General features: G+C 43.2%; 1 protein-coding gene across 2 annotated transcripts in view; it reads left to right on the top strand.

Annotated features, from left to right (window-relative positions):
* Positions 1 to 23,750, top strand: part of FRMD3 (FERM domain containing 3) — a 273,925-nt gene that overhangs the window by 171,253 nt on the left and 78,922 nt on the right. For both annotated transcript variants that reach the window (XM_081802886.1, XM_081802885.1), the window contains exons 4-6: positions 6,246 to 6,324; positions 11,606 to 11,703; positions 17,386 to 17,509. In XM_081802886.1, coding sequence (XP_081659012.1) covers positions 6,246 to 6,324; positions 11,606 to 11,703; positions 17,386 to 17,509 — 301 coding nt within the window. The remainder of the gene's footprint in view (positions 1 to 6,245; positions 6,325 to 11,605; positions 11,704 to 17,385; positions 17,510 to 23,750) is intronic.

Here is a 23,750-nt window from a genome sequence, read left to right as displayed (position 1 = left end):
AAGATCTCAAAGTGGAGATGAGAAAATCTGTCTCTGCTTTGTAAACGGCTGTCCCTCTCCCCATATTCTCAGTGCTAACCAACTACCAAAATGATAATACCCCAGGATCCGCTGATGCAAAAAGGGGCCACTGAGCTGCCCTGTGGAGAGGCTTGGCCTCCCCAGCCCTCATGTGGCAGGTAATGGACATCTGCAAGAGGGGCCTTGCTGTTCTCAGCACAGTGACAAACTCTAGGCATTTTTAAAGTGGATTTTTGCCTTTTTTGCCCTCCTCTGCTCCTTAGTGGTATTCTTGTTCTTAGCACTTACATGGCTGAGTAAATGTTTTTCAGCTGAGTTCAATTCAGTCTTCTCCATCTTCTCTTATTTCAGCAGGAGTAGGATAAACATCCCAACAAGACAAAAACTCGGATTTAGGCCATGTGCCATGTGCACTTGCCAAGAGCCTGTCCAAATACCTGTGGAAGGTAGATGCAGCCCCTGGTGTTGGCCCCTCTTCCAGAGCAGGAAACAGAATTTAGGTGGCTTGTTTGAGGTCACTGTTGGAAGTGCCCCTTCAAATCTGGGGACTCATCCCCTGGGGATTTGGGGTTGCCACCACCCCATGGGCCCCTGTCATTGATGCCAAAGCCTTAGCACCACAGTAGAAATGGGGTAGTGTCTTCCCCCATGGGGTGACCATGCTCCTCGGTCTAGTAAAGACACACAGTGGCTGTTCCCGATGACACTGTGGTCTAGGGTCCCGGTGCAGGGTGTGGGCTCCACGCCTGGTGTTTCCTTTTCCACAGGTAGCTCCTTCATCAGGTGTTTCCAGCTACTGAGTGTGCACCAGATGGTTGGCACAGACAAGAGTAAACTCCTTTACTTCATCTCTTTTCCCCTGTAGCTTAAGAATAAGAAGACCTGAAGTTGGAATGGCAGAGAGTCCTGGTCTCTTGGAGAAGCGGATGGGCTCATCCCCACAAGGGGATTTCCCACATGTCCCAGCCAGCTGCCAGGCTGACCCTGGGAAGGCTCCTTTTGTGTATAAATCCAAGTTCGCTTGCCCAATGCACAGCAAAGCCAATCACTGAGACATCAAATATGCAGCAAGGAAAGGGTTGATTCAAGAGGCAGCCAAGCAAGGAGACAGGAGGGCAAGCTGCAAATCTGTCCCCCAAAGCGGGGAAACTCAGGGATACTTAAAGGCAAAGAAAAAAAGGATCTGGGTATAGGGGAGAGGAGCTACATGACTTCAGAATCAGATAATAAGTAGGGGAGGGTTGTACTTGTTTTCTGCACCTGTGTGGCTCTGCATTGTCATTGGCATCCTTAGTATGATCTGAGGGTTGAGTTTTAGGCCGTTCTGTGTCAAAAGTTCATCCAATGGACTCACGCATGTGCTCGAAGAGATGGTCAGTGGTCCTGACCAGTTCTGGCCAGTTTCTTAGTGAAGCCTTGAGTCTCTGCAAAACAACTAAATCAATGTTTTGTTATCATGGTGTCTAGGAATGTCATCTATGGAAGCATGGCTGCAGGCTGTGTTAGGAGAACAAACAGATTTGGGTAAAAAGTTACAGTTGCACTTATGAGTCCCATTAACCCTTTGGTTACCTGTTTCACTTTTTCAGCAGTCACCCAGTTGGTATGGGTGCATGCCAGTGCTCCAGAGCTGGGCTTTTGATCCCAAACCAGTGCTAACATATTTGGGGGTGACTTTTTCCCCTCTTCTCTTGTTTAATGACTTAAAATTTTAAATTAAATTTTTCCCTCGTTTGGTTTTCTAGAAGGCAGTAAAGAGAATTGCACCTTACCTGAATGAATTTGGTTATAGTGGGGAGGAGAAAAGGGAAGAGAGGTGGGGGTGTTTATTTTCACCCCTTAAATCCTTTCTGCTTTCTTCTTCTTTTTTTTTTTTTTTAAGATTTTATTTATTTGACAGAGACCGTGAGAGAGGGAACACGAGCAGGGGGAGTGGGAGAGGGAGAAGCAGGCTTCCTGCTGAGCAGAGAGCCCGTTGTGGGACTCGATCCCAGGACCCTGGGACCATGACCTGAGCCGAAGACAGATGCTTAACTGACTGAGACACCCAGACGCCCCCCTTTCTGCTCTATTCTTGACTGTGCATTTATGACCTTCTAATGTCCTATATATTTCATTTATTAATTTTGATTTTATACCTGTTTATTCCACTAGAATGTGTCTTCCATGAAGACATAATTTTTATCTTTTTATGGCTACTATTATTTGTACATCTAAACTTACAGCTAATATCTCCTAGGTACGCAATAAGTATTTGTTGATTGAATTAATTAATACTCCCTCTAGAAATAGCAATTCTAACCAACTCCAGAGTCTCTGAATTTGTTTTAGGTGTTGAAGGGCAGAAATTGAAGATATAGGACCAGAGGTTTTCAAAAATCTAAATCATAGGAATTGCCGTAATCATTCGGACCATGGACCTTCTAGACCAGTGTTTTGATGGGATGAATGTGATGGCAGGGCATGGCCTTTCTCTTTGACATCTGCCTCAAAGCTTGGGGTTAATCGTTCATTCAGCTAGACAGAATCCATCTTTCATCCATAATTAGCTCTGGGGATAAAACATTGAATGAGATATATGGCTCCATACTCTCATAAATCTTGTCATCCATAACTAGATCAACATTTTTTGGGGGGGAATTATTTATCTTTTCAGACTGTTCCAACCCTGTCAAGAAGCATTCCTTAACTTTACTGTTTACTTTGTCATATAATTTTGCATCCAGAACCTTAAGAGAGTTTCTCAAGGAGGAGCCTACTGCCACATTGGCCTCTTCAGGCTTGGGCAGTGAGGTTGAGCTTCTTGTCAGCATGGGTCCCTGGTGCTGCACATGGTTCACTCTCTCAAAATCACGTGCTCCTTTTAACTTACAGGGAAACTCTTTCATTGGTGACATGGGGTCAGTGATGCTGGGTCAGTATGAGAGAAAGACATAGTAGGGGTATATATGATGGTAAAAGAAAAGGGGATAGAAAATTTCAGACTTGAAATGTCTCTTTCTAAGTTTTTTTCTGCTGCCTGCTCTCCTCTCTTCTCTGATAATGGGTCTAGTGGTGAGTGTACCCCTAACACCTTGTATTAATTTCTCCCATGATCACATCCTAGAAAAATGGAAAGAGATGTCAGATGTGACTTTCTGTGTAACTTAGCAACAGCATATATGGAAAGGATTAAGAGCGTTGGTCTATTATAAACTCAGAGTGAATTAACATTGAGATGAGGCTCTTGAGGGGGAGCAACAGTTATGTCCAAACTGAGGCTGGTGACGATCTCCTCACCCGAATGCATGTGGCAACCCCTGGGGCCTTGGGCTTGAGGAAACAGAGACCAGAATATACCCAGAATGAAGGCACTCAAAACGGGTTTGGATGAGGAGCAGTCGACAGGATGGAGGATGTTTATTATAGAGAAGACTCAGAAGGACTGTAAGCGCTGCTTAAGAGCTTCCTTCAAGTGATGGAAGGGCTTTGCATATGGGAGAAGCATGAGACCATTCTGGAGCCTCTGGGCTTAGAATGAGGATGTGTGGGTAGAAGGCGGGTAAGGCATGTTCAAAGATGGCTGCCTGGGGAGCTGCCTGTCTCAGCGCCTGATTCCTTAGGCAGAATGGGAGTCCTGACTTATAGCCAAGGAGCTCAGACACCTATTGAAGCCAGCCTAGGGCAGAGTAAGCAGATAGGCTGACCAGGAGGAAGAGCAAATGACATCTCTAGTTTGGGATCATCATCTGTGATCCTTCTTTCCCCAATTTGCCTTCGGTGGGGCTTTTTGTTTTTCAGCTCCCTATGGTTTTTATTTTTTTTTTTTAAGTCTTTACCAGTTTAATTAAGCATGCCGTTCCCACCAGTACACAAAATGGCCTTAACCTGTCGCGACAGTTGTTTGGGGAGTGATTATTCCATCAGGAAAAGCATACTTCGCCAAAAACAGAACATAGACTTTACAATGCTCTTTTCAAAGAGTTTTTGGTTTTCAACGTAAGAGAGAAGAACAGCACATGTGCACAAGGCTATATATAAATAAAATTGTATTGTAGAAATGTGGAAACAATCTGAATGATAATTAAAAGAGAATAGTGGAATACATTCTGCTGTATCCATAATATAAATTATAATGCAGTTAGTAATGACAATGAGTTAGATCTAGGACTATTGTCCCAGAGGGATGAGCAGAATATAGAATAAAGTGAGAAAAGCAAGAGAAACATATGTAGTGTGATCTCATTTTGTGAGAATAAATTATAATAAAAAAATCCCTCACATATGTAATCATATTGGCATATATTTGTGTGAGTTTGGCAGAAAGGGTGGAAGAATATAGATGAAGTTGTTGACGGTGGTGGGAGAGTTCGGGGTAAGGTGGGTGGGACTCAAGGGACAGAGGGGCAGGAATAGAGACAAAGTGAAGGAAAGTGAAAGGGGATGGTTTATCCCTTCATCTGTCTATCCATCTGTCTGTCTATCCACCTGTTACTTGTCCATCCATCTATCCATCTGTATCCATCCACTATCTTTCCATCTGTCTACTATTATCAATCATCTTCATTGGCTGTGCTGAAACATGTATTAATTTTGAAGACTAATAAAAGAAAGAAGAAAAAGAAAAATTCCTTTTTTATGTTGTTTCCATTTTTTGCTCTGTTGTTCTTCTCTTATGAAAACTGTCTCAACCTTTCTACTAAGGACAATCCAGAGATTTCATAATAATAAAAAAAAAATCAGGTTTAATCCTTTAAAGGTGGTGACCTAAACAAATTAAAAGAAATCTGGGGAATGTGTAATGAGTAAATATTTTGAGTCAAAACTGAAATTCTAGGTATCATGAAAGAGAAATGACTTGAGAATCACTGCTATTTTTTCTTTGTTCTTTGCTGTATAGATGGTGTTTATTTTTCTCCTAGTGCTCCAGGAAAAAATGTTTCCTTAAATCTAGGGAACACAGGTTTGGGTTAGGAGCATCCAACTCAGTTAAAAAATTTGCTAGTTCCTGGTGGGGAGGAAGTAGGGCATTGAATGGAAAGAGTTCTGACATCTGTGTGTGTGGGCGTATGTGTATAATCGGTTTTTCTCTGCTGAGATGGTCAGAAAGATGCTTGTGTTTTCCTGTGATTTGGATGCTTTCTTTCAAATTATTTTTAAGAACTGTTTTCTATATTAAATTATACTCATTATGCATTCATATTTAATGCTGATAGTTCTTTCCACATAAAGAATTTGTCTACATACAGAATAGCCCCAGGCATTATGAGATGGCTGGGGATTTAACCCCTCCTTATTACGAAAGAGGATTTGGGCAGGAATAGGATCCTGTTTCATATTTGCATTTGGACGTAGACTTGGAGTTGATCCCAAGTAGCTGTACCGATAAAAAGGCAAAACACAAGCGGGTATGTAAGATCCATAGAAATGATAACGCTAACCACCGTATTTCTTTCATTTTAAGGTGTTCATTTTATATGCTAATTGAAATTTGAATGTATCTTCCTGCTCTGTGTGCATTTATTAGATTAATATTGTAAGTCAACACTGTTTTTATAATTAAGGGTCTCACAAGTCCTGTAGAATCCACTTAGCTGGTCCATGAGTTTCAGATATTTAATGCACTTAGAACATTCTAGAATCATGAACCTCAGTCTGCGCAGTGCTGTCTTGATTCATACAAATCAGGAAGTTATAAAAGTGTTTGTTTTCATAGTGACTGCCTCATAAATAATACTAAAATAATACTAAAAATATACAAAGTAGGATCTGTACATGGCTGACTCCATTTTAAAATTGCGATTTTAGTTCAAAGGCACCATTGTTTTGGGAAAACTAGTCATGTGCAGTGACATTTTTCCACCTCACAGTCTGAAAAATATCTCACTAGGCCCAGACCTGAGTGGGCAATTTATCTGTCACAAGTGGGCGGGAAGAATTGGAAGAAAAAAATGTTGTTTGAAGCTATGACCAGGCGAGAATGTGATGTGGAAAGATGTGCTAACTGACTAGGTTGCTCGTGTCCTGCATTTGCTTTGGGCGTCCTGTCAAGCATTTTCTTTGAGTTTAATTGTCACTGTGGCTTTGTTTTCTTGGGCGTAAGATCTGCTTCCTCCAGAAAAATCACCTTTTCCCCTGCCCCCACCCCCAAGCTAGGCTGCAACTTCACGGCTGACTTTCCTGTGTGTGTTGGAGTCCATGGTCTTTTGCTGCTTTTCTCATGCCTTTTCTTTATGATGTTTCAGCTCATCCACCATACACCATGTGCTTTAGAGTGAAATTCTACCCACATGAACCCTTGAAGATTAAAGAAGAGCTCACAAGGTATTTTTCGTTTGTTTGTATGTTTAACCTGCACCTTTAACCAGCCAGGACCTCCAAGTCCTACCAGGCTAGATGTGCCTCCTGTCTAGAGCAGAATGTCTCAACGAAGCAGATACTCAGTTTGGCATTTTGGCTTGGAATGTTTCTCTCGCACTTAATTGTCTTGGGATTTTTCAAACAGTTGTCATTGGGAGTGTAATTAACTGCACACAAAAAAAGCGGTGGTTATAAGGAGGAGGTATTCTCTGAAAACATCTGACAGTGGGGTGCTAAAAATAAATAGATGACTGTCTTTAGGGTACCGGCAAATTCATAGCTAGTGCAGCCCCTAGGGACAATCTTTGGGATCTGAGCTGTTCTGGAAGGGAAAAGATCGCTGGGTAGCACTAACTGCTTGTCACCCCACATTCCTCTTGCTGAATGGTCGACCATGGGGCTGTTTTCCTTTCACTTGTAGACTCTTCTCAGGCTGACGCGGAATTTTCCAATTCTCCGTCTCCTCCCTTCTGATCTTCCTGGGCTGGGGCCATATTCAGTCCTCCTCCTGGGGTTTTGCTTTTGAGAACAGCCCCAGCCAGTGCAGCTGAGTAGGGTCCCAGGAAGGCAATAATGCTTAGTTCTTGACGAGACTCTGATTAGGTGACAAAAATCACTGTGCACAATCATGTCTTGAAATAATCAGCGTAGGTCCGAATGCAACAGAGATGCAAGGTGATGCATTGGGTTATTGGATATTTTGCTTTCTCCTTATTCCTGAGTCTTCAGTAAAGCTTGACCACCGTGGCACCGAGGTGACTTGTAAGGGAGCAGATGGTGCCATTCTCTATTATTAATTTGCACACAGCCATTAGTGAGGTCTGTGCTTAGGGATGGGGGCAGGTGGAAACGAGGGACACATAAATAATGGCCATTATAAGTGGTGGTGGGCATTTTGCAATCTGACCTGCTTTTTAAAAATATTAAGGTAAAATTTACGTAACATAAACTGATTTCACCACTTCCAAGTGTACAATTCAGTGTCGTTAAGTACATTCATATTGTTGGGTAACCATCACCGATATCTCATTCCAAAACATTTTCTTATCACCAAATAGGACCCCTGTACCCATTCCAAAACATTTTCTCATCACCAAAAAAGACCCCTGTACCATCATAAATGAGTCAGCTGCTCATTTATTTTGCCTATTCTGGACATTTCGTATAAGTGGAATCATGTGATATGTGTCAGGGGCTGCATGAACTACCAAAAAAAAAACCAAAAAACAAAAAACCCAACCAAACAAACAAAAAACCAACCATGTTTGTCCTGCCCTCTGGGTGCCGATAATGTAATTAGAAAGATTAAATCAAACACTGATGCCGGGCATTATTTAGTCAGATGTCAAAACGGTTCACTTTTGTCATTTGTTTTCTTTATAATCTTGTCTGGAGGATAAAAATTGAATATGTGTCACGATGCAAGTTAAGGATGGATCTTTTGTTGTTGAGAAAAGTCCCATTTGAAAGTAGAAGAATACGAAGTGTTAGTTAATAACTCCAGTCCAATTCTTCTCAATTGGATTTGCTAGCATTTCCCTGCATTTGACTGAATAGCTGAGGTATGAATAGTGGAAGGTTGTGAACATTTTTATGTCTCCAAAGGAAATTAAGACAATGCTCTGTCCTTGCACAGACAGAAATGGGCTTTTCTTAGTCAAAACAATCCTTGGAATTCAAAACGAATCTAGAAACTGTGGAATGCCCCCGGTACTTACGATTTAAACTCTATCTTAAAATCAGAGAGGGGGACAAACCATGAGAGACTCTTGACTCTGGGAAATAAACTGAGGATTGTGGAAAGGGAGGTGGGTGGGGGGATGGGGTAACTGGGTGATGGGCATTAAGGAGGGCACGTGATGTGATGAGCACTGGGTGTTATACGCAACTAATGAATCATTGAACACTACATCAAAAACGAATGATGTACTATATGCTGGCTAATTGAATGTAAATTTTAAAAAAGTTGCATTCTAAAAAGTTTCATTTTTCTTTTGATAACTTGTTATTTTGTTGTAAGGTTACTATAAAGTTTAAGAAGAATTTGCTACATGAGAACTTAAGATCACCTTCATGACCTTGCTTAGAGGTAAAGAAACATTGGGGAAAAGGCAGATGGGAAAGAGTGAAACAACAAATACTCATAAAAAAGGATATTTGAGATCACTTTTTATCCTTCATTTATCTCTCCATTCACACAGTCCTCTTAAAATTCTTTAGATCTCTAGGGCTTTTATAAATGTTGGATACAATTGAATGTAATCAAAGTATTTTTGTTTTGTTTTGTTTTGTTTTTAAGTAAGCACCATCTTTAAATTCATGTTAGATAGAGAAGCAGTATTGTTAATGGTGGCACCAGAATGTATGCCCCAGATCCTCTTATGCTTTTGTTGCTTAATCTTTTCATACAGGAGTGATACTAAAAGGAGATGCATTATTATTATTTTTTGGTGGCTATTATATTAAAAAATGAGTATCTGAACCTGAAGCTATTTCTAAGGCTCAGTGGATTATGTCGAATGCACAGTAATCCATGATTATCTCTAGAGATCACTGATCCCAAGGACCCAAGCTTGGATGTTATGAAAGCAGATTTTCTTTTCTCTGGAAGCTTCCGTCAAACTTAATTTCAGAGATATGAGATGAGAATCCAAACCTCTCATTCATCAGTACATAGCTATTTGAAACTATTTTTCACTACTAACCTCATCAAAAAGGAATGCTTCTTGTTCAATGTGTAACATTTAACAAATAGACAACAAACTTCATTTGGCCTGGAAGTTTGTAGTCTTTAGAAAAGGAAAGATTGGATCCTATTTGGGTGACCTTGGTCATCTGAATGGTCTATGGCCAAGGGCCACGAACTGAGGTCTCCAGACCAGCAGCACCTGGGAACCTGGCCCCGGTTCCAGACCTGGGACAGGGCTCAGCAATCGGAACTTTCATGAGCCTTCCAGGTAATTTTAGAGCATGTCAGAATTTGAGAACTACTCTAAGAAAGTTGATTTTCAAAAGTATTAGCTTCTTTTGGCAGATGCTACAGTGCACACCTCAGTGGGTTTCGTGTATTCCCAAAGTTGTGTGACCATCGCCACCATCTAATCCCAGAACGTTTCTATCAGCCAGTACCCATCCAGTCATTCCCTGTTTCCCCTCCTTCTCACCCCGCCTCCCCGGCAGCCATTAATCTACTCAGTCTGTCTAGATTTCCCCATTCTGGACATCTCATGCAAATAGAATCCTATAATATGTGGCCTTTTATGTCTGGCTTCTTTCCACTTAGCGTGCTGTTTTCAAGGCCCATCCATGCTGTGTGAGTGGATCCATACTTCGTCCTCTTTACGGCTGAATACTATTCCATTGTGTGGATATTCCACTTTATTTTATCCATTCATCAGTTGATGGGCATTTGGATTTTTCTACTTTTTAGTACTATGAAAACTTGTGTACATGTTTCTGTGAGGACCCAGATTCCAATTTAATTGGATTTGGGGGCAGGGTCCACAGCTTGGTATTTTTTTGTAAAGCTCCCCCAGGTGGTTCTAATGTGCAGTCAGCGTGGAGAACCACTGGTTTGGAACCTAGGTACTCAAAGTGTGGACCATGGGCCTGCGGCACAGCCTCACCATTAGAAAGAGTTATTAGAAATATGGACTCCGATGCCCCACCCCAATCTCCTGAATCGGATTCCACATTCTCGAAGGATCTCTGGGTAGTTCATGTGCTCACTGAGGCGTGCGAGGCTCTCACATAGGGAGCTCTACAGGGTCCTTACCTACCAAGTGTAATGCTGTTTCTCTGGCAAATTGTGTACCAGACTCTGCATAAGACATTTCTTAGGGACTGCTTTTATTCCCTGCAAACAATTCATACAAAGTCAGGGACAAAGAGTGCCTGTCAGTTGAGCCTCTGCAGTATGCCCAGAGCCCAGTATACAACATAAAGCAGGTGTGGGACAGAGATTCACCAAGTGCACACAGCAGTGAGCCCCTAATACTTCAGTGTGTCCAGTGTGCTTTAGATGATCCAGCGCCCAGCGTTGGGGAGCTCCAGTGCCCTTGGGCCGACAGCACTCGTGATCTCAGCACCTTAGTCACGCTGTCTGAATGGGGCTGTGCACATGGCTCCTCAGAGACTGAGTCGAGAGCAGATCACTGGAGCACTGGAATCGATAACTGGGACCAGTTGAGTGCTGCCCCCACCTGGCTCCAAGAACCCGGAATAAAAAAAAAGATTGGTCTTTGAGAATTAAAGGGAACTAAACAAAGAATCTGCACACACCTTACCTGCAGAGTCACTTTAGTCAGAAGCAGTAGACCCCAGGTGTGAGCCTTGGAGGAAAGAATCAACTTGGCTAAGAGATGGAGTAAATCTGAAGAGGGCTTGATCCGCCCGGAGAATGAAAGGGGCGGTGACCAGGTGAGCCTGAGCCAGGGGTAGCAAACCCACCCGTGCCCCTTTCCCCGGGCTGAATTGGGCCTGTGTGTATTTTCTGTTTGGCACTACAGTGTTTTTTAAAAACAGAATTGGTTGCAAAATTTAAAACTCAAAGGATTTTCCCTCCAAATCCAGTCTCTGATTTTCTGGAAAAGCGGGCTGTGCTTGGCCTGTTTTTCTGCGCTGTGACCCTGGGCTGGCTCTGCGTGGCCAGCTGACCCTTCATGGGAGCCCGCGCTCTCCATTCTGCCCCCCCGGACCCCCTTCGCTCGGCCCATTTCACTCATGATCAGGTTCCCCTGGCTCTGTGGGCACCTGAGCTCGCCGTCCCTGGAGAGGGGGACGGGGCACTAACCAGAGGACACATCTAGTTGTGAACAAATTGGCTTTCTGGCCTCATAACCAAGTCCTTTTGAGATTGATTAACGTGAGTCGGTCTGCCCCTGAGACTCCTCTCTGGATACCGGTCGAGTCCATTTGTGGACTCTCCATTTCACACAGGGTGTGGGCCACCTGTACTGGGGGGAGGTGGGGTTGGCACCGCGTGGGTGTTCCTTCCAGGACCCGTGGCTGCTGGGCCCTGTGGCTTTCCTCTGTCCTCATGTCTCTTTAAGAAGGGCCAGCCGCCCTCGGTCACAGTCACGTCAGATTTCCTGAATCCCGAGGGCCCCTTGGTTTCATCCGCTTGCCCTCCGAGGGGCTGGTGTGGTTCTGGCAGTGTGCAGGTGGATAGAGCATGAACGGTCCTTCCACTTCTTCCAGGCCTCAGCCGGGACCTAGGGTGACTCTCGCTCGTTTTGTGTTGCAGGTATCTTTTGTACCTGCAGATTAAAAGAGATATTTTCCACGGTCGGCTGCTCTGCTCCTTTTCAGATGCGGCCTGTCTGGGTGCCTGTATCGTTCAAGGTAAGTGTGGCCGTGGCTGCCCGCCCCCTCTGAGGGTGGGGTGCTCTGAGCTCTGATCACGGGGCGCGGTGCCCGACGGGTACGTTGAGGGGGAAAAGTCTGTTGGAGGGAGGGAGGTGTCAAAACGGTTTGAAATAAAATGTCAAAGCATGTATATATATAAACGCATTTCTCTCTCTCTCTCTCTCTCTCTCTATACACATTCTATTTATTCTTTAGAAATACTTTAAAAATTAAAAATTATACACAAATTATAAAATTATACATATAAATAAATATAAATAGACAAAATATATACAAAAATAGATATTATATATAATCCTATGTGTAGAGACGTGTCCATGGGCAGCGTCTCGAACTCTTCAGTTTTTCTAGCCATGGAGCACGATGAGGAGAGCGCCAGGCTCACAGTCTGTCATATCAAGTCGAGTCTCACTTCCCCATCTACTGGCTATTTCAGCACAGACAAATTATCTCAGCTCTTTAAGCATATATTAAACGGGGTGGCGTGCCTCCTTCACTGAGACTTATTTTCAGGGTTGAACAAGCCCCAGAGGGTGGGGCAGTGGGAAGCAGTAAGCACATTATGACCCAGCTATTGGCTTCTGGATGTTTCCACCTATAAGAAAAAACCATCTGGAAAGTGGTCTCCTGGGCCGAAGGTGGTGCACGGCCATGGGGGTGGGCTCAGGACCCGAGCAAAGAATGACTCAGGTGTTCTGTTCCCCTGGGCCAGTTGGGAGGCAGCTGGAGCAAGGCCTGTTGGGAGGGACCCAGGTGATCCAGCCTTTTGTGGTGTGAAAGCTAATGACGTATTTATGAGAGAAGGGGAGGAAAAGAGAAGGGAGATGGAGAGGAGGGGAGGGAGAGAGAGGAGGACAGTTATCAGGTAAGTGATCATGTCCTCTCTATAAAGGGTCTGGAATAACATAGGCACTTATGATGGGTCATAAGCACATCATGACCATCGTCTGCCTTCACAATTCCAAGCTTCATTCACAGCTTATGAGAGACACCGTCATTCTCCCGGGGTTCCACTGTCACCCACGACTGTCCCCGTGGGATGCTCTGTGTGGTGAAATAGTTCCTTGGGCCCTGTTTCCTGGTGTGTGTGCTTTCCGAGAATTCTGAAGTGTGTCTGTGTTGCTTTCCCCTTCCCCTGGGATCCATCTAGTGCTGCACAGCAGATTTTGGCAGAGGTGTTAAAACCCTTGGAGATATTCAAGTTTAAAATCGGAACTACAGTGATACGGTGAGGTGATGGGAAAGAGTCCTTCCCTCTGCCCTGCGGTGGAGTATGTGCTTCCCAAAACCTCTCTTACAGCAGAGCTTAGGGATGTTAAAACCCATAGTCTTCCTCCTTCCCTTCGAGGTTGCAAATTCCTGATGAGAGTGCACTGTCCTCTGTAAGGGAAAAGCAGATCAATACTAATCCAAGCACCAGACCAGCACATGAGCATTTCAGAACACATTTAGGCATTAGTGAATCACGGTCAGGTCTCCAAGGACACTGCTCGCTATGGATCTGTAACGGGAAACTCACCATCCTGTTTTATGTTTGAAATAAAGCCACCAAGTCTCCCTCTGGACAATCAGGGCCCTCGGCGCTGTTATCCCTGACCATGCGCACCGATGCTGTGGAGAAAGTGGAGCTGGAAACGGGCTGGCAGACACCAAAAGGACCTTTCGGCTCTAAGATACAGCATTGTCCATGGGCCATTTGTAGCAAATCCAGTAAAAGCTGGATTCATGATGTTCTCTGGTGCTTGGGGTAATCTTTCAGCAGCTCTAGAGATCATTGAAATGCAGATTAAGATCTGCTTTGGTGGACCTGTTTATGCTTACAGAGAGAGAGGGAATGTGGAGGAAAGGACTCGAAAGCAGGAGGCCGTGTGACTTTTCAGTGGCTTCTTATTTGCTAACCCTCTCTGAAGGAGTGTGTTTGAAGCTTCAGAATATTCTCAGTATATAAAACACAGGCTGCACCCAGAGTGCTGCTACTTTTATGTACTGAATACAGCGAGCCTATTCAATACGTGCAATGCATTTTCTTTCATAATGCAAATTGCAACACAGATACACAAAACCCTAGGAACCTCTTTATTTATTTGCTTGGTAAAAATTATATCATTTCCTGTTCCTCCTGCAGAACAGCAACATGGTGGGATTGTCAGTCTTATCTCCTCTGCCTGGTGTGTTCCAGATATTCAGAATTGAATTTGAACTCAGTTCAGATGTCACTTCCTCTGAGAAGTCTTCCTGGGCTTACTAAAGTAGCCTCTCTCCTGCACCACATTCTGTCTCCTACCCCTGTTTTGTTGTCTTTTAAGCACTTCTATCTGAAATTACGTCGTTGAGCTGTTTGGGGACTTCTTATGCATTCCCTCGATGTAGAATCTAAACTCCACAGAAGTAGAACTCCAGGGGCATTTTTCACCATAGTATCCCTGTGTCTGGCATGCAGTAGGTTCTCCAGTAATGACGTTAAGTGAACCAGGGCATTTGCCTAAATTGCACCACTGTGTGCTTTATTTCTCTGCTTGGGAAAGAGCGGCTGGTTCCCTACCTCCTTCATTTATTTGTTCGTGTTCTCTGAACATGTATGGAGCATCTGCTAGGAGGCAGGCACTGTGTCAGGAAGTCCCTGGTTGGGAGGGAGGAGGGGGAGAGGGACAGACAAGTAAACAGGCAGTGTGATGATCTGTGAATGGCTCAATAGAGCGACAGCCAGGTCCCTGCTATGACCTCAGGAGGGCTTCTGACCCAGCGAGGGTGGTCAGGGAAGGCTCCTGGGGGAGTTGGCCCTGGAACATCCCGTCTCTCATGTTCTTTTGGAATGAGTCCTCTCTGAACCAGGGGAAATGCATTGCCAACCTTGCCCTTTTTACTTACCATCACCTGATAGCACTCATCCTTTTGCTTCAACTCTTTGGATTTTTCTGACAGTTAAATTCCCTTGGAAACATGCTAGGGCCTATTTCAGATTGCACGCCATCCACTGTGCATTTGTCACAACTTTATCCTCCCTTACCAACTCCTCTTGATAGTCTGAATAGTTAAAAGTCCTGAATCATTTATGAACTGCCTTTTGCTTCAGGTGAAGTCAGTTAAAGTCCAGCTTTAAGGGACAAGAAAGCAGGGCGTGTGATGTGGGAGGCATTGACATTTACCTTGCTGGCAACCTAGTGCACGTTCCATGGCATTTCTTCTCTTAGTTTTCTCGCATTTTCCAAGCTGCTCATTTGCAGTGTTTAGCAGTACAAGTTCATTTTATCTCACAAGTTTTCCTGAAAAGAGGGCCAACCCCCCACCGCCCTTGCCAGACAAAGCCCTACCTCACCAACCACCATGCAAGCTGACATTTGCATTGAAAGTGACCCAGTTTTGTATTGGTGGTCCATTCTCCATGGAAAATGGAGGCATTGGGTTATATCGTTTCCTAAATTTTCAGGTCCATAGCCGGCTCACAGGGTGATATGTATGTGTGGGTGTGGGCATAGGTGTGTTATGTGTGTATCTTTTGAAACTCAGGTTGAGTTAATCATCAGTTGATGGCTTATTCTCTTCACTGATCCCTTTGGATCCATCAGTTGATTGATTGATTGGTTGATTTTCCTTTTCATTATTCTCCATTTCCATCCCGAAAGGCAACGACGGGGTTCATAAAGATCTTCGACTTTGCATACATCCTTATCAATGATTACACTGTTTTGTGTGTATATACTTCTAAGTTTTATAAATTAAATGGGGCTATAAAACTCGTTTTAATTAACATAACAATAAAAAATTTTAAAAAAGTGATCCATTCAAAAAAAAAAACAAACTCGTTTTAATCCTCTTATGCTGAAAACACTGTTTTGGGGATCTGTTCAGGTTTTTGGGTTTCCATCTATTGCTTTTAATTGCTACAGAGTATCCTGCAGAGTATCCGTTTTATTTATTGTTCCCACCAACAATGAACACCCAAGTTGCCTTCATATCCTTTCTTGTACTTAGTGTTTTCCTAGAATATATGCCCAGAAGTGCGATTGCTGGATTATAATATTTGACTAAATATTCCCAGCTTGCTCTTTAGAAGAGCTGCACGCATCAAGGATCCTCCAGAAGTGTACAAGTATTTCCATTTCCTCATATCTCTGCCAACACAGAATCATTCGACTTCTTAAACGTTTTGCCAATCTTACAGGTGTAAAGTGATGTCTTGTTTTGGTTTCCATAGTTCTGACTACTGATGAGTTTGAGCATCTCTCTATATTGGCTGTTTATATCCTTTGACCATCTTCCTATTGGTCTTCCTACCCATTTTCTTATTGATTCGTAGGGACGACTTCTTTATTCTAGATATCAGCCCTTGTCAGTGTTGGACTTTGCAAATATATTCTTTCAATTTGTTGTCTGTTATTTTGACTATGATGACTTTTAATGAACAGAAGTATTTTAACTTGATTTGATTGATTTCCCTCCTATGGTTGATGGTATTTTGGGTCTTATTTTAAAAATCATTCCTCATGTGGGATATGCACTTTAGGTAGTTTTAAGAACTCTGTAATTTGAATTCTATTAGGAAGCTTTAAAGAGCTTTGCTTTCCTCCCAGTTTTGTCCTTTTGTAGTCATTAGATGATTCAACAATGAAAGGACAGTAGATACAAATTACAGAGTTGGATGTGATTTTGCAGATGTGCTCAAGGCATATTGATTTTTATCTACTACAAAGTCATGTTGGTGATCAAGTTTTTCTAATACAATTTTCCCACCCTCTTTTAATCTTCTTTCCTGGCCAGTTGTGCCTGAGACACTTGCCCCTTCTGGCCCATTTTCCTTAGCAGTCTTGTGCAATCAGTAAAAAGTATCCCAATGGCCAGAGCATCACCTTTGCTGATCCTGGCTGTGGTTGGTGCATATTTGAGGTCCATCCTCTCCTAGACCCTCTGGAAGCTCAGAGATGTGCCAGCATTTCTTCTTGCCCTTAAAGACCCCCTGGAGGTGCTCTGTATTAGAACCCTGCAACAACCTTCATCTGGTATGGTTGCCCATGCTTAGATTTACATTCTTTAATCTAAGGAGCATTCCATTTATTTTTAACTGCAGTCTTTTTGGGTGCCTTCATGTTGTGATTTTTTTTTTTATTGGATGCACCATACTTGTACAAATCTCAGAGCAGGCAGTTCCAGCTGTAGAATTCCTAGACTCAGAAAATCAGCTATGAAAGGAACCCTGAGGGACATCCAATGATTTCCCACTAACATCCTAGGGAATGTTTGGAAATACTGGGGGGCATCTGTGTTGGTCACAATGCGGAGGTGTGCTACTAACACATAGTACCTGATGGGTAGGGTGATAAATGTCCTAACATGCCTTGGAAGGTCTGAAACAATAAAGAATTGTTTAGCTCCCCAAATGCCAATAGTGCCCCATTGAAAAACAACTATTTAAATTCCTTTATTATATAGATGTAGAAAACAAGACTCGAAGAGGTTAGCAAGTACCCAAGCTCATACGGCTAAATCTGAGTTAGAATATGGGCTTCTAGACACTCAGGCTGTGGTCCTCCCATGGATACAAATACATTTTGTAGGGTGAGCTTATTGCCAGCTCTTCATTTGGGTGGCAGGAACCATTCCACAAGTACCCTATTCTTGTTGTTGTTAATCCTTCTCTCTCTTATTTCTTACTGGTTACAGCTGAGCTCGGCGATTATGATCCTGATGAGCATCCTGAGAATTACATCAGTGAGTTTGAGATTTTCCCCAAGCAGTCACAGAAGCTGGAAAGAAAAATAGTGGAAATCCATAAAAATGAACTCAGGTAATAGGGGTAGACATTTGGAAGAATGATGGGAGTGAGAAAGTATTCTTACTGCAGGAAATGTGGAAATCGTGTTGTGAAATAAGAGGATTGGTAATGTATGAGTGGATGGTTTCAGGTGGTAGAGCAATCTTTCTGGGCACTGAGAAGATCCTCCATAGCGCAGGGTCCCCTGGATGGCTGTCTGTGAACTATCCACAGTTACTAGAGCCATATATTTTCCTATGGGTTTTAACCACCGTGAGTTACTGTAAGTGAAATCTAGGGTAAGTAAGTAATCCTTTCTATTGTGAATTTTGCATCGCCTCTTCCTTTCCTGTGGCCGTTGCTGGAAGCTTTGACTCCAAGTAGGATGAAATCCATCGATGAGATTTCCTTTGCTGAGCTGCTTTCAAGGTGACAGATTCAGTGTCTGCTCTACTGCTTGTCTGTGGTGCTCCAGGATGATTGTGACTAACTACAGAGTAGTAACAGTAGAAGTAGCAAAATCACATATCGTATTCACTGTGTACCAGGCACCATTCTAAGCACTTGTTCATAGTGACTCATTTATCTTCACAATGACTAGGAGATGGGCGCCATGGTTGTTTCCATTTTACAGATGAGGAAACTGAGGCACAAAGATTAAGCATCTTACCCAAGCTAGCAAGTGGCAGAGTCAGGATTTGAATCCACACAGCCTGGCTCCAGAGTCTGTGCTCTTAATCCTTGTGATGCTTCTGCTCTGCATAGGCTACTAGGTATGAAATGGAGCATGGATAGGAATCATTGACAACTTAGAATCAGGTAACTCAGGTACTCTAGTCTGTAACTAGAATTTAGATCTGTGCAAATCATGGAAAAATCCACTTTGGTAATAATAAGTGTGGGTTATGTTATGACAAGTATGGATGAAGACCTGTAAGAACTAAGATGCCTCTTATCTTCTGGACCTCTGGTAATTATATATATATATATTTATATAAAAATATTTATTTTTATATAAATATATAAATATTTTATATAAATATAAATATATATAGTGCCACCAGATTATGAATTCTGGAACAAGGAACTGTCCCCCGACAGGGAGTGCTTGAATTCCCTACTTTACGCAGGCACTCCCCCTTCTGGTGAGTCTGAGCAGAGTATACACGTGGGCATTAAAGGTGGCAGCATATTTCAGCTTTGAAAAGATGACCTTTGTTCTTAACAGATAAAGATGATTAGACATCAAAAAATTGTACTGATTTCAGAAAGCAACGTGTCCTTTCTATGGGTAATTTGAGAGTATTGTCTCCTAATGAAAAGCTTTGTCGAAAATACAGGACACTGACTACTCTTTTTTACATTTTGGGGATGAGAATGGTAGATAGAGGTAAAAATAAAGGTCCAGTATTCTAGCTGAGGAGTTTGTGGATGAGCAGCGTCTGGGCAGCACAGAGCGAGAACCTCCGGGAGAGGCATCGCATCCACTATGTGGACTGGTGGGAATGGGAATCAGGGGGCCTGCCGTGACCAGAATTTGCAGGACCTCAAATGCTGGGGACCTATGATATTAGCAAACATCTATTGAGCATTCCTGGATGCCAAAACACTGTGCTTAGAGTCTTATGTGTGTCCACTCAGTCCTCCTAAACTGTACAAGGGAGGCGCTCTTGTTGCTCCCAATCCAAGGTGAAGAAAGCACAACGTGGAGTGGATTAAGGCCTTGCCCTGTTAGCAGCAAAGTCAGGACTTGAGCCTTGCTCTTACTTGACACCGACACCCATACTCTTTTTTTTTTTTTTAAAGATTTTATTTATTTATTTGAGAGAGAGAGAATGAGAGACAGAGAGCATGGAGGGAGGAGGGTCAGAGGGAGAAGCAGACTCCCTCCCGAGCAGGGAGCCCGATGCGGGACTAGATCCCGGGACTCCAGGATCATGACCTGAGCCGAAGGCAGTCGCTTAACCAACTGAGCCACCCAGGCGCCCCGTCCGACACCCATACTCTTATAAACTCCGCTGAGCAGTCGTCAGGCAATCAGTAGTCAGTCACGTGGGTGCTGTTGAGTGATCACCGTGGCAGTGGTGCCAGAGGGAAGAGACTGTGAGAAGGAGGGCCAGTTAGTTCTGCTCTCCAAACAAGAGATGCCATGGACCTGAAAACGAAAGAAGAGAGTTTTGAGCAACCTTACATCAAGATGGTGACCCACTGACTTTCGTGAGTAAATGAGGGCATCGAAGAAGATTCCAGATTGCTTTTTATAATCAGAAAGCTGTGGATTGGACCTCATGCCCAAACCTGCGTTTGTTGATAACCCTGAAGGTAGTCGTCCTACACCAGGGGGAGCAGGAGTGGTCATCAGTCAGCCATGGGTTATAGATCTTGGACGTGAATGCCATGGCTTGATTGAAGCTGGGCTGTTCTGGAGCACTGTGCATTTGTAACATCCAGAAAGCTCCTGTGAAGAAGTCAGAGTTGTATGTTGAAGGACAAAACAGCCAGAAATTATGTGATGTTGCACGGAGAGGTGCAGAGGGTATTTTCCAATGAATTTTTGCTCATCCTCAAGTAGTTGTGCCTTTCCTTCCTCATCAGTGCAGCAGAGAGAGATTATAGGTTTGGATGGGACGATAAGAAAGAGCAGAACAAGCTGACAGTGCAGAGGGGGGAGAGACTTTCTAGAATTGGTTGGAAACCTGCCATAGAGTCTGAGGTTACTCTGGGGGTTCAGTGGGCCCTTTGCATGCAGGTTGTGAAAGTGTTGAGTTTTCTGGTGTGGGAAATTGGACCTTTGGTTGCATTGCTTTGCAAACCCAACAATGTCAGGAAGGAGTTGTAGATGGAAGAGAACCATAGCGTCTGTACCAAGGTGTTACCATCTTACTCTCCAAGGTCATCCCAGCACACATGACCCTCCCACACAACAAAGGGATGATGTGTGATCATTGAACTGTTGTCACAGAAACTACCTGAGAGGATTCAGCTGGCCTTTGTTGGGGTTTGAGAGGCCCCAAAACTTAACCTCCTGCTTCATGCCTGGTTTCTGAACCAGTGGAGAAAGAAAATAAGACATGGCAGGCACGACACAAACTATAGCAGGAATGGTGATGATGATTTACAGTGAGATAAACATACTTCCCTGTGTGGGTTCACAAATCTTCTGCCTTTTTACTTGATTGGAAATGTTCTCCTCTGTGCTTTCTTTCTTTCTTTCTTTTTTTTTTTTTTTTTTAAGATTTTATTTATTTATTTGGCAGAGAGAGACACAGCGAGAGAAGGAACATAAGCAGGGGGAGTGGGAGAGGGAGAGGCAGGCTTCCCACAGAGCAGGGAGCCTGATGTAGGGCTCGATCCCAGGACCCTGGGATCATGACCTGAGCCGAAGGCAGGCGCTTAATGACTCAACCACCCAGGCGCCTCTCCTCTGTGCTTTCTGAGGAAGGGACTAAAGCTGCGATTCTTGGGGAAAAAAGTAGCCAGGGAGGAAGAACCTCTCTGGGAGACTACACGCTGCCTGAAGATAGAACCAAGATGGCGTGATAGACAGCCATGAATAAGGAAGTTCTTTAGGGGGAAGAAAGAGAGACTCTCTGGAATTTTGAGGTGCTTGAAAATAGAAGACCAAGAGTATAGTTAGAATTTCCTTCAACTTAGATTCCTTTAGATGTTAAGAGATTTGTGAATGGAGATCGGAATTTATGGTTGGGGCAACTTTGCTTCCTTAAATGTGTCATCTGAACAGGAGGGTAGGGTAGGGAGAAGTGACAGTTTTATAAATGTAATAACAGTTATCAATCATCTTTATATTAGTCAGGAAAACTAGATTTTGCTGAGGAAACAATCCCAAAATTTCAGTGTTCCGAACAAGCGAGGCTTATTGTTTGTTCTGCTATGTGTCTACCAGATGTCAGCTGGAAGTCTCTGCTCACCACTGTCACTCAGGACACTGACAGGTTTGAATTTGCCAGTTGTTGAGCCACAGGGAAAAGAGAGTTCCGGAAGGTCTTGCTTCAGCTTGGAAGTAATACTTGTCACTTCCACTTAACCACTGTGGCCGTAACGAGTCACATGGTTCTACCTAATGGCAAAGAAGATGCAAACTGGAGATAGCTGGCAAACAGCTCTTAATGGCCTTTGCAATCTCATTAACTAATAGACTTTTTAAATTAAACCTTTTTATTAAAAAACTTTAAAAAATTTATTTGGGAGAGAGAGAGAGAGCGCACAAGCCGGGTAGAGGGAGGAGCAGAGGCAGAGACTCCCTGCTGAGCAGAAAGCCCGATGCGGGGCTTGATCCCAGGACCCTGCATCTGACCCAAAGGCAGATGCTTAGCTGACTGAGCCACCCAGGTGCCCCCCAAAACTTTATTTTTTAGATTCACAGCAAAATCAAGTGGAAGGTACAGAGATTTCCCCTATTCTCCCTGCATAGCCTCCCCCGTTATCAACATCCCCACCAGAGTGATGCATTTGTTGCAATTGATTAACCGACCCTGACACATCATTATCACCCACAATCCATAGTTTGCCTTAGGGTTCACTCTGGGTGTTGTACACTCTATGGACAATAGTATAATGACATGTATCCACCATTATAGTACCATGCAGAATGGTTTCACTGCCCTAAAAATCCTCTGTGCTCTGCCTGTTCCTCTCTCCCTCCACCACAACCACTGGCAAACACTGATCTTTTAACTGTTTCCATAGTTTTGCCTTTGCCAGAATATCATGTCGTTAGAATCCTACAGTATGCAGCCTTTTCAGATTCTCTTCTTTCACTTAGCAAAATGTATTTGAAGTCTCTCTATGTGTTTTCATCCATAGCTCATCCCTTGCTGAATAATATTCCATTGCTGGTATGTTCCACAGTTTATCCACTCACCTACTGAAGGACATCTTGGATGCTTCCAAGCTTTGGCAATTATGAATAAGGCTGCTATAAACATTCATGTGCAGGCCTTTTGTGTAGACATAAATTTTCAACTCCTTTGGTAAATACCAAGGGACATGGTTGCTGGATTGTACCGTGAGAGTATGTTTAGTTTCAAAAGAAATCCTCAAACTGTCTTCCAAAGTGGCTGCATTCCCACCAGCAATGAATGAGAGTTTCTCTTGTTCCTGTACATCCTCACCAGCCTTTGGCATTTTCAGTGTTCTTGATTTTGGTCACTCTGATAGGTGTGCAGTGAAAGTGCTTTATTCAGAAAGATTTTATAGAGGCATCGTTGGGCCTTCTAATATCCTGTAAACTAGAAGATGTGGGGATGTATGATTTGCATTATTGAATAGATGTTAGTGCTAAAACTCACTGAGGCTGAATGATTCTTCTAGATCAGCATAGATGATATAGTATTTGTATCTCTATATATATCTGTATATTTATCATCTATCTATCTATCTATCTATCTATCTATCTATCTATCTATCTATATTGGCTTTCTGGGCCACATAGTCTCTATCGCAACCACTTAGCTATGTTTTTGTAGAGCAAAAGAAGACAAAGGCAATACCTAAATTAGCGGGCTACGATTCAATGAAACTTGATTGACAAAACAGATGGTGGGCCAGATTTGACCCGTGGGTTCTAGTTTGCGGACCTCTAGACACATGGCAGAGCAGGTCTGGAATTAATTTCTGCTTCACTGACTGCATCTGTAGATAATTTTAAGACAAAAGAGCCATATTTGTTTTTAAGACTATGTATTAGGAGGAATCTTATAATTTACAGATTTCATTTGAGTTTGGTACACAGAGATGAGGTCCTAGCATGGGGACAGCTTAGAAATAGGTTATTTCTCCTTCCAGAGCCCTCTGGTGGCTGGAAGAGGCTGTTGCCAACAATTCCCTAGGGATGTGACCATTCTCTTATTCTTGACTGTCCTGGTTACTGTTTTCTAGACAGCTTTAATCATGGCCATGTGGGTTGGGAAGGGAATCCCCTTTCCATTAGTCCTGAGGGTGCCCAGAAGGGGTTGAAGATCAAGAATATGAGTGATTTCACTATCAGGAACCCAGAGAGGCTTCTCTGAAGGTTATCCTGGAGTTTTTACTCAGCAAGTTCTCTCAATACCAGTTTATCAGGTTTCTCGTTAGTGGCAAAGACATTTAGACTAGCTTCAGGCACAGGTCATCAGCTTTCAAATATTCAAAAATCTCACTTGGTGGTGAAGTGGTTTGATTTTATTCCTTGCTCTTAAAGAGCAGAAAAATCATCTAATTAGCTGCCATCATAATGATCTGATGCAGTGAGGCTTGTGCTGGAAGCAATAATGAT

This window comes from Leptonychotes weddellii, chromosome 14 (assembly GCF_054177405.1).
Source record: "Leptonychotes weddellii isolate Sample4059 chromosome 14, ASM5417740v2, whole genome shotgun sequence".
Lineage (NCBI taxonomy): Eukaryota > Metazoa > Chordata > Mammalia > Carnivora > Phocidae > Leptonychotes > Leptonychotes weddellii.
This window is presented reverse-complemented; position numbering and strand designations above follow the sequence as displayed.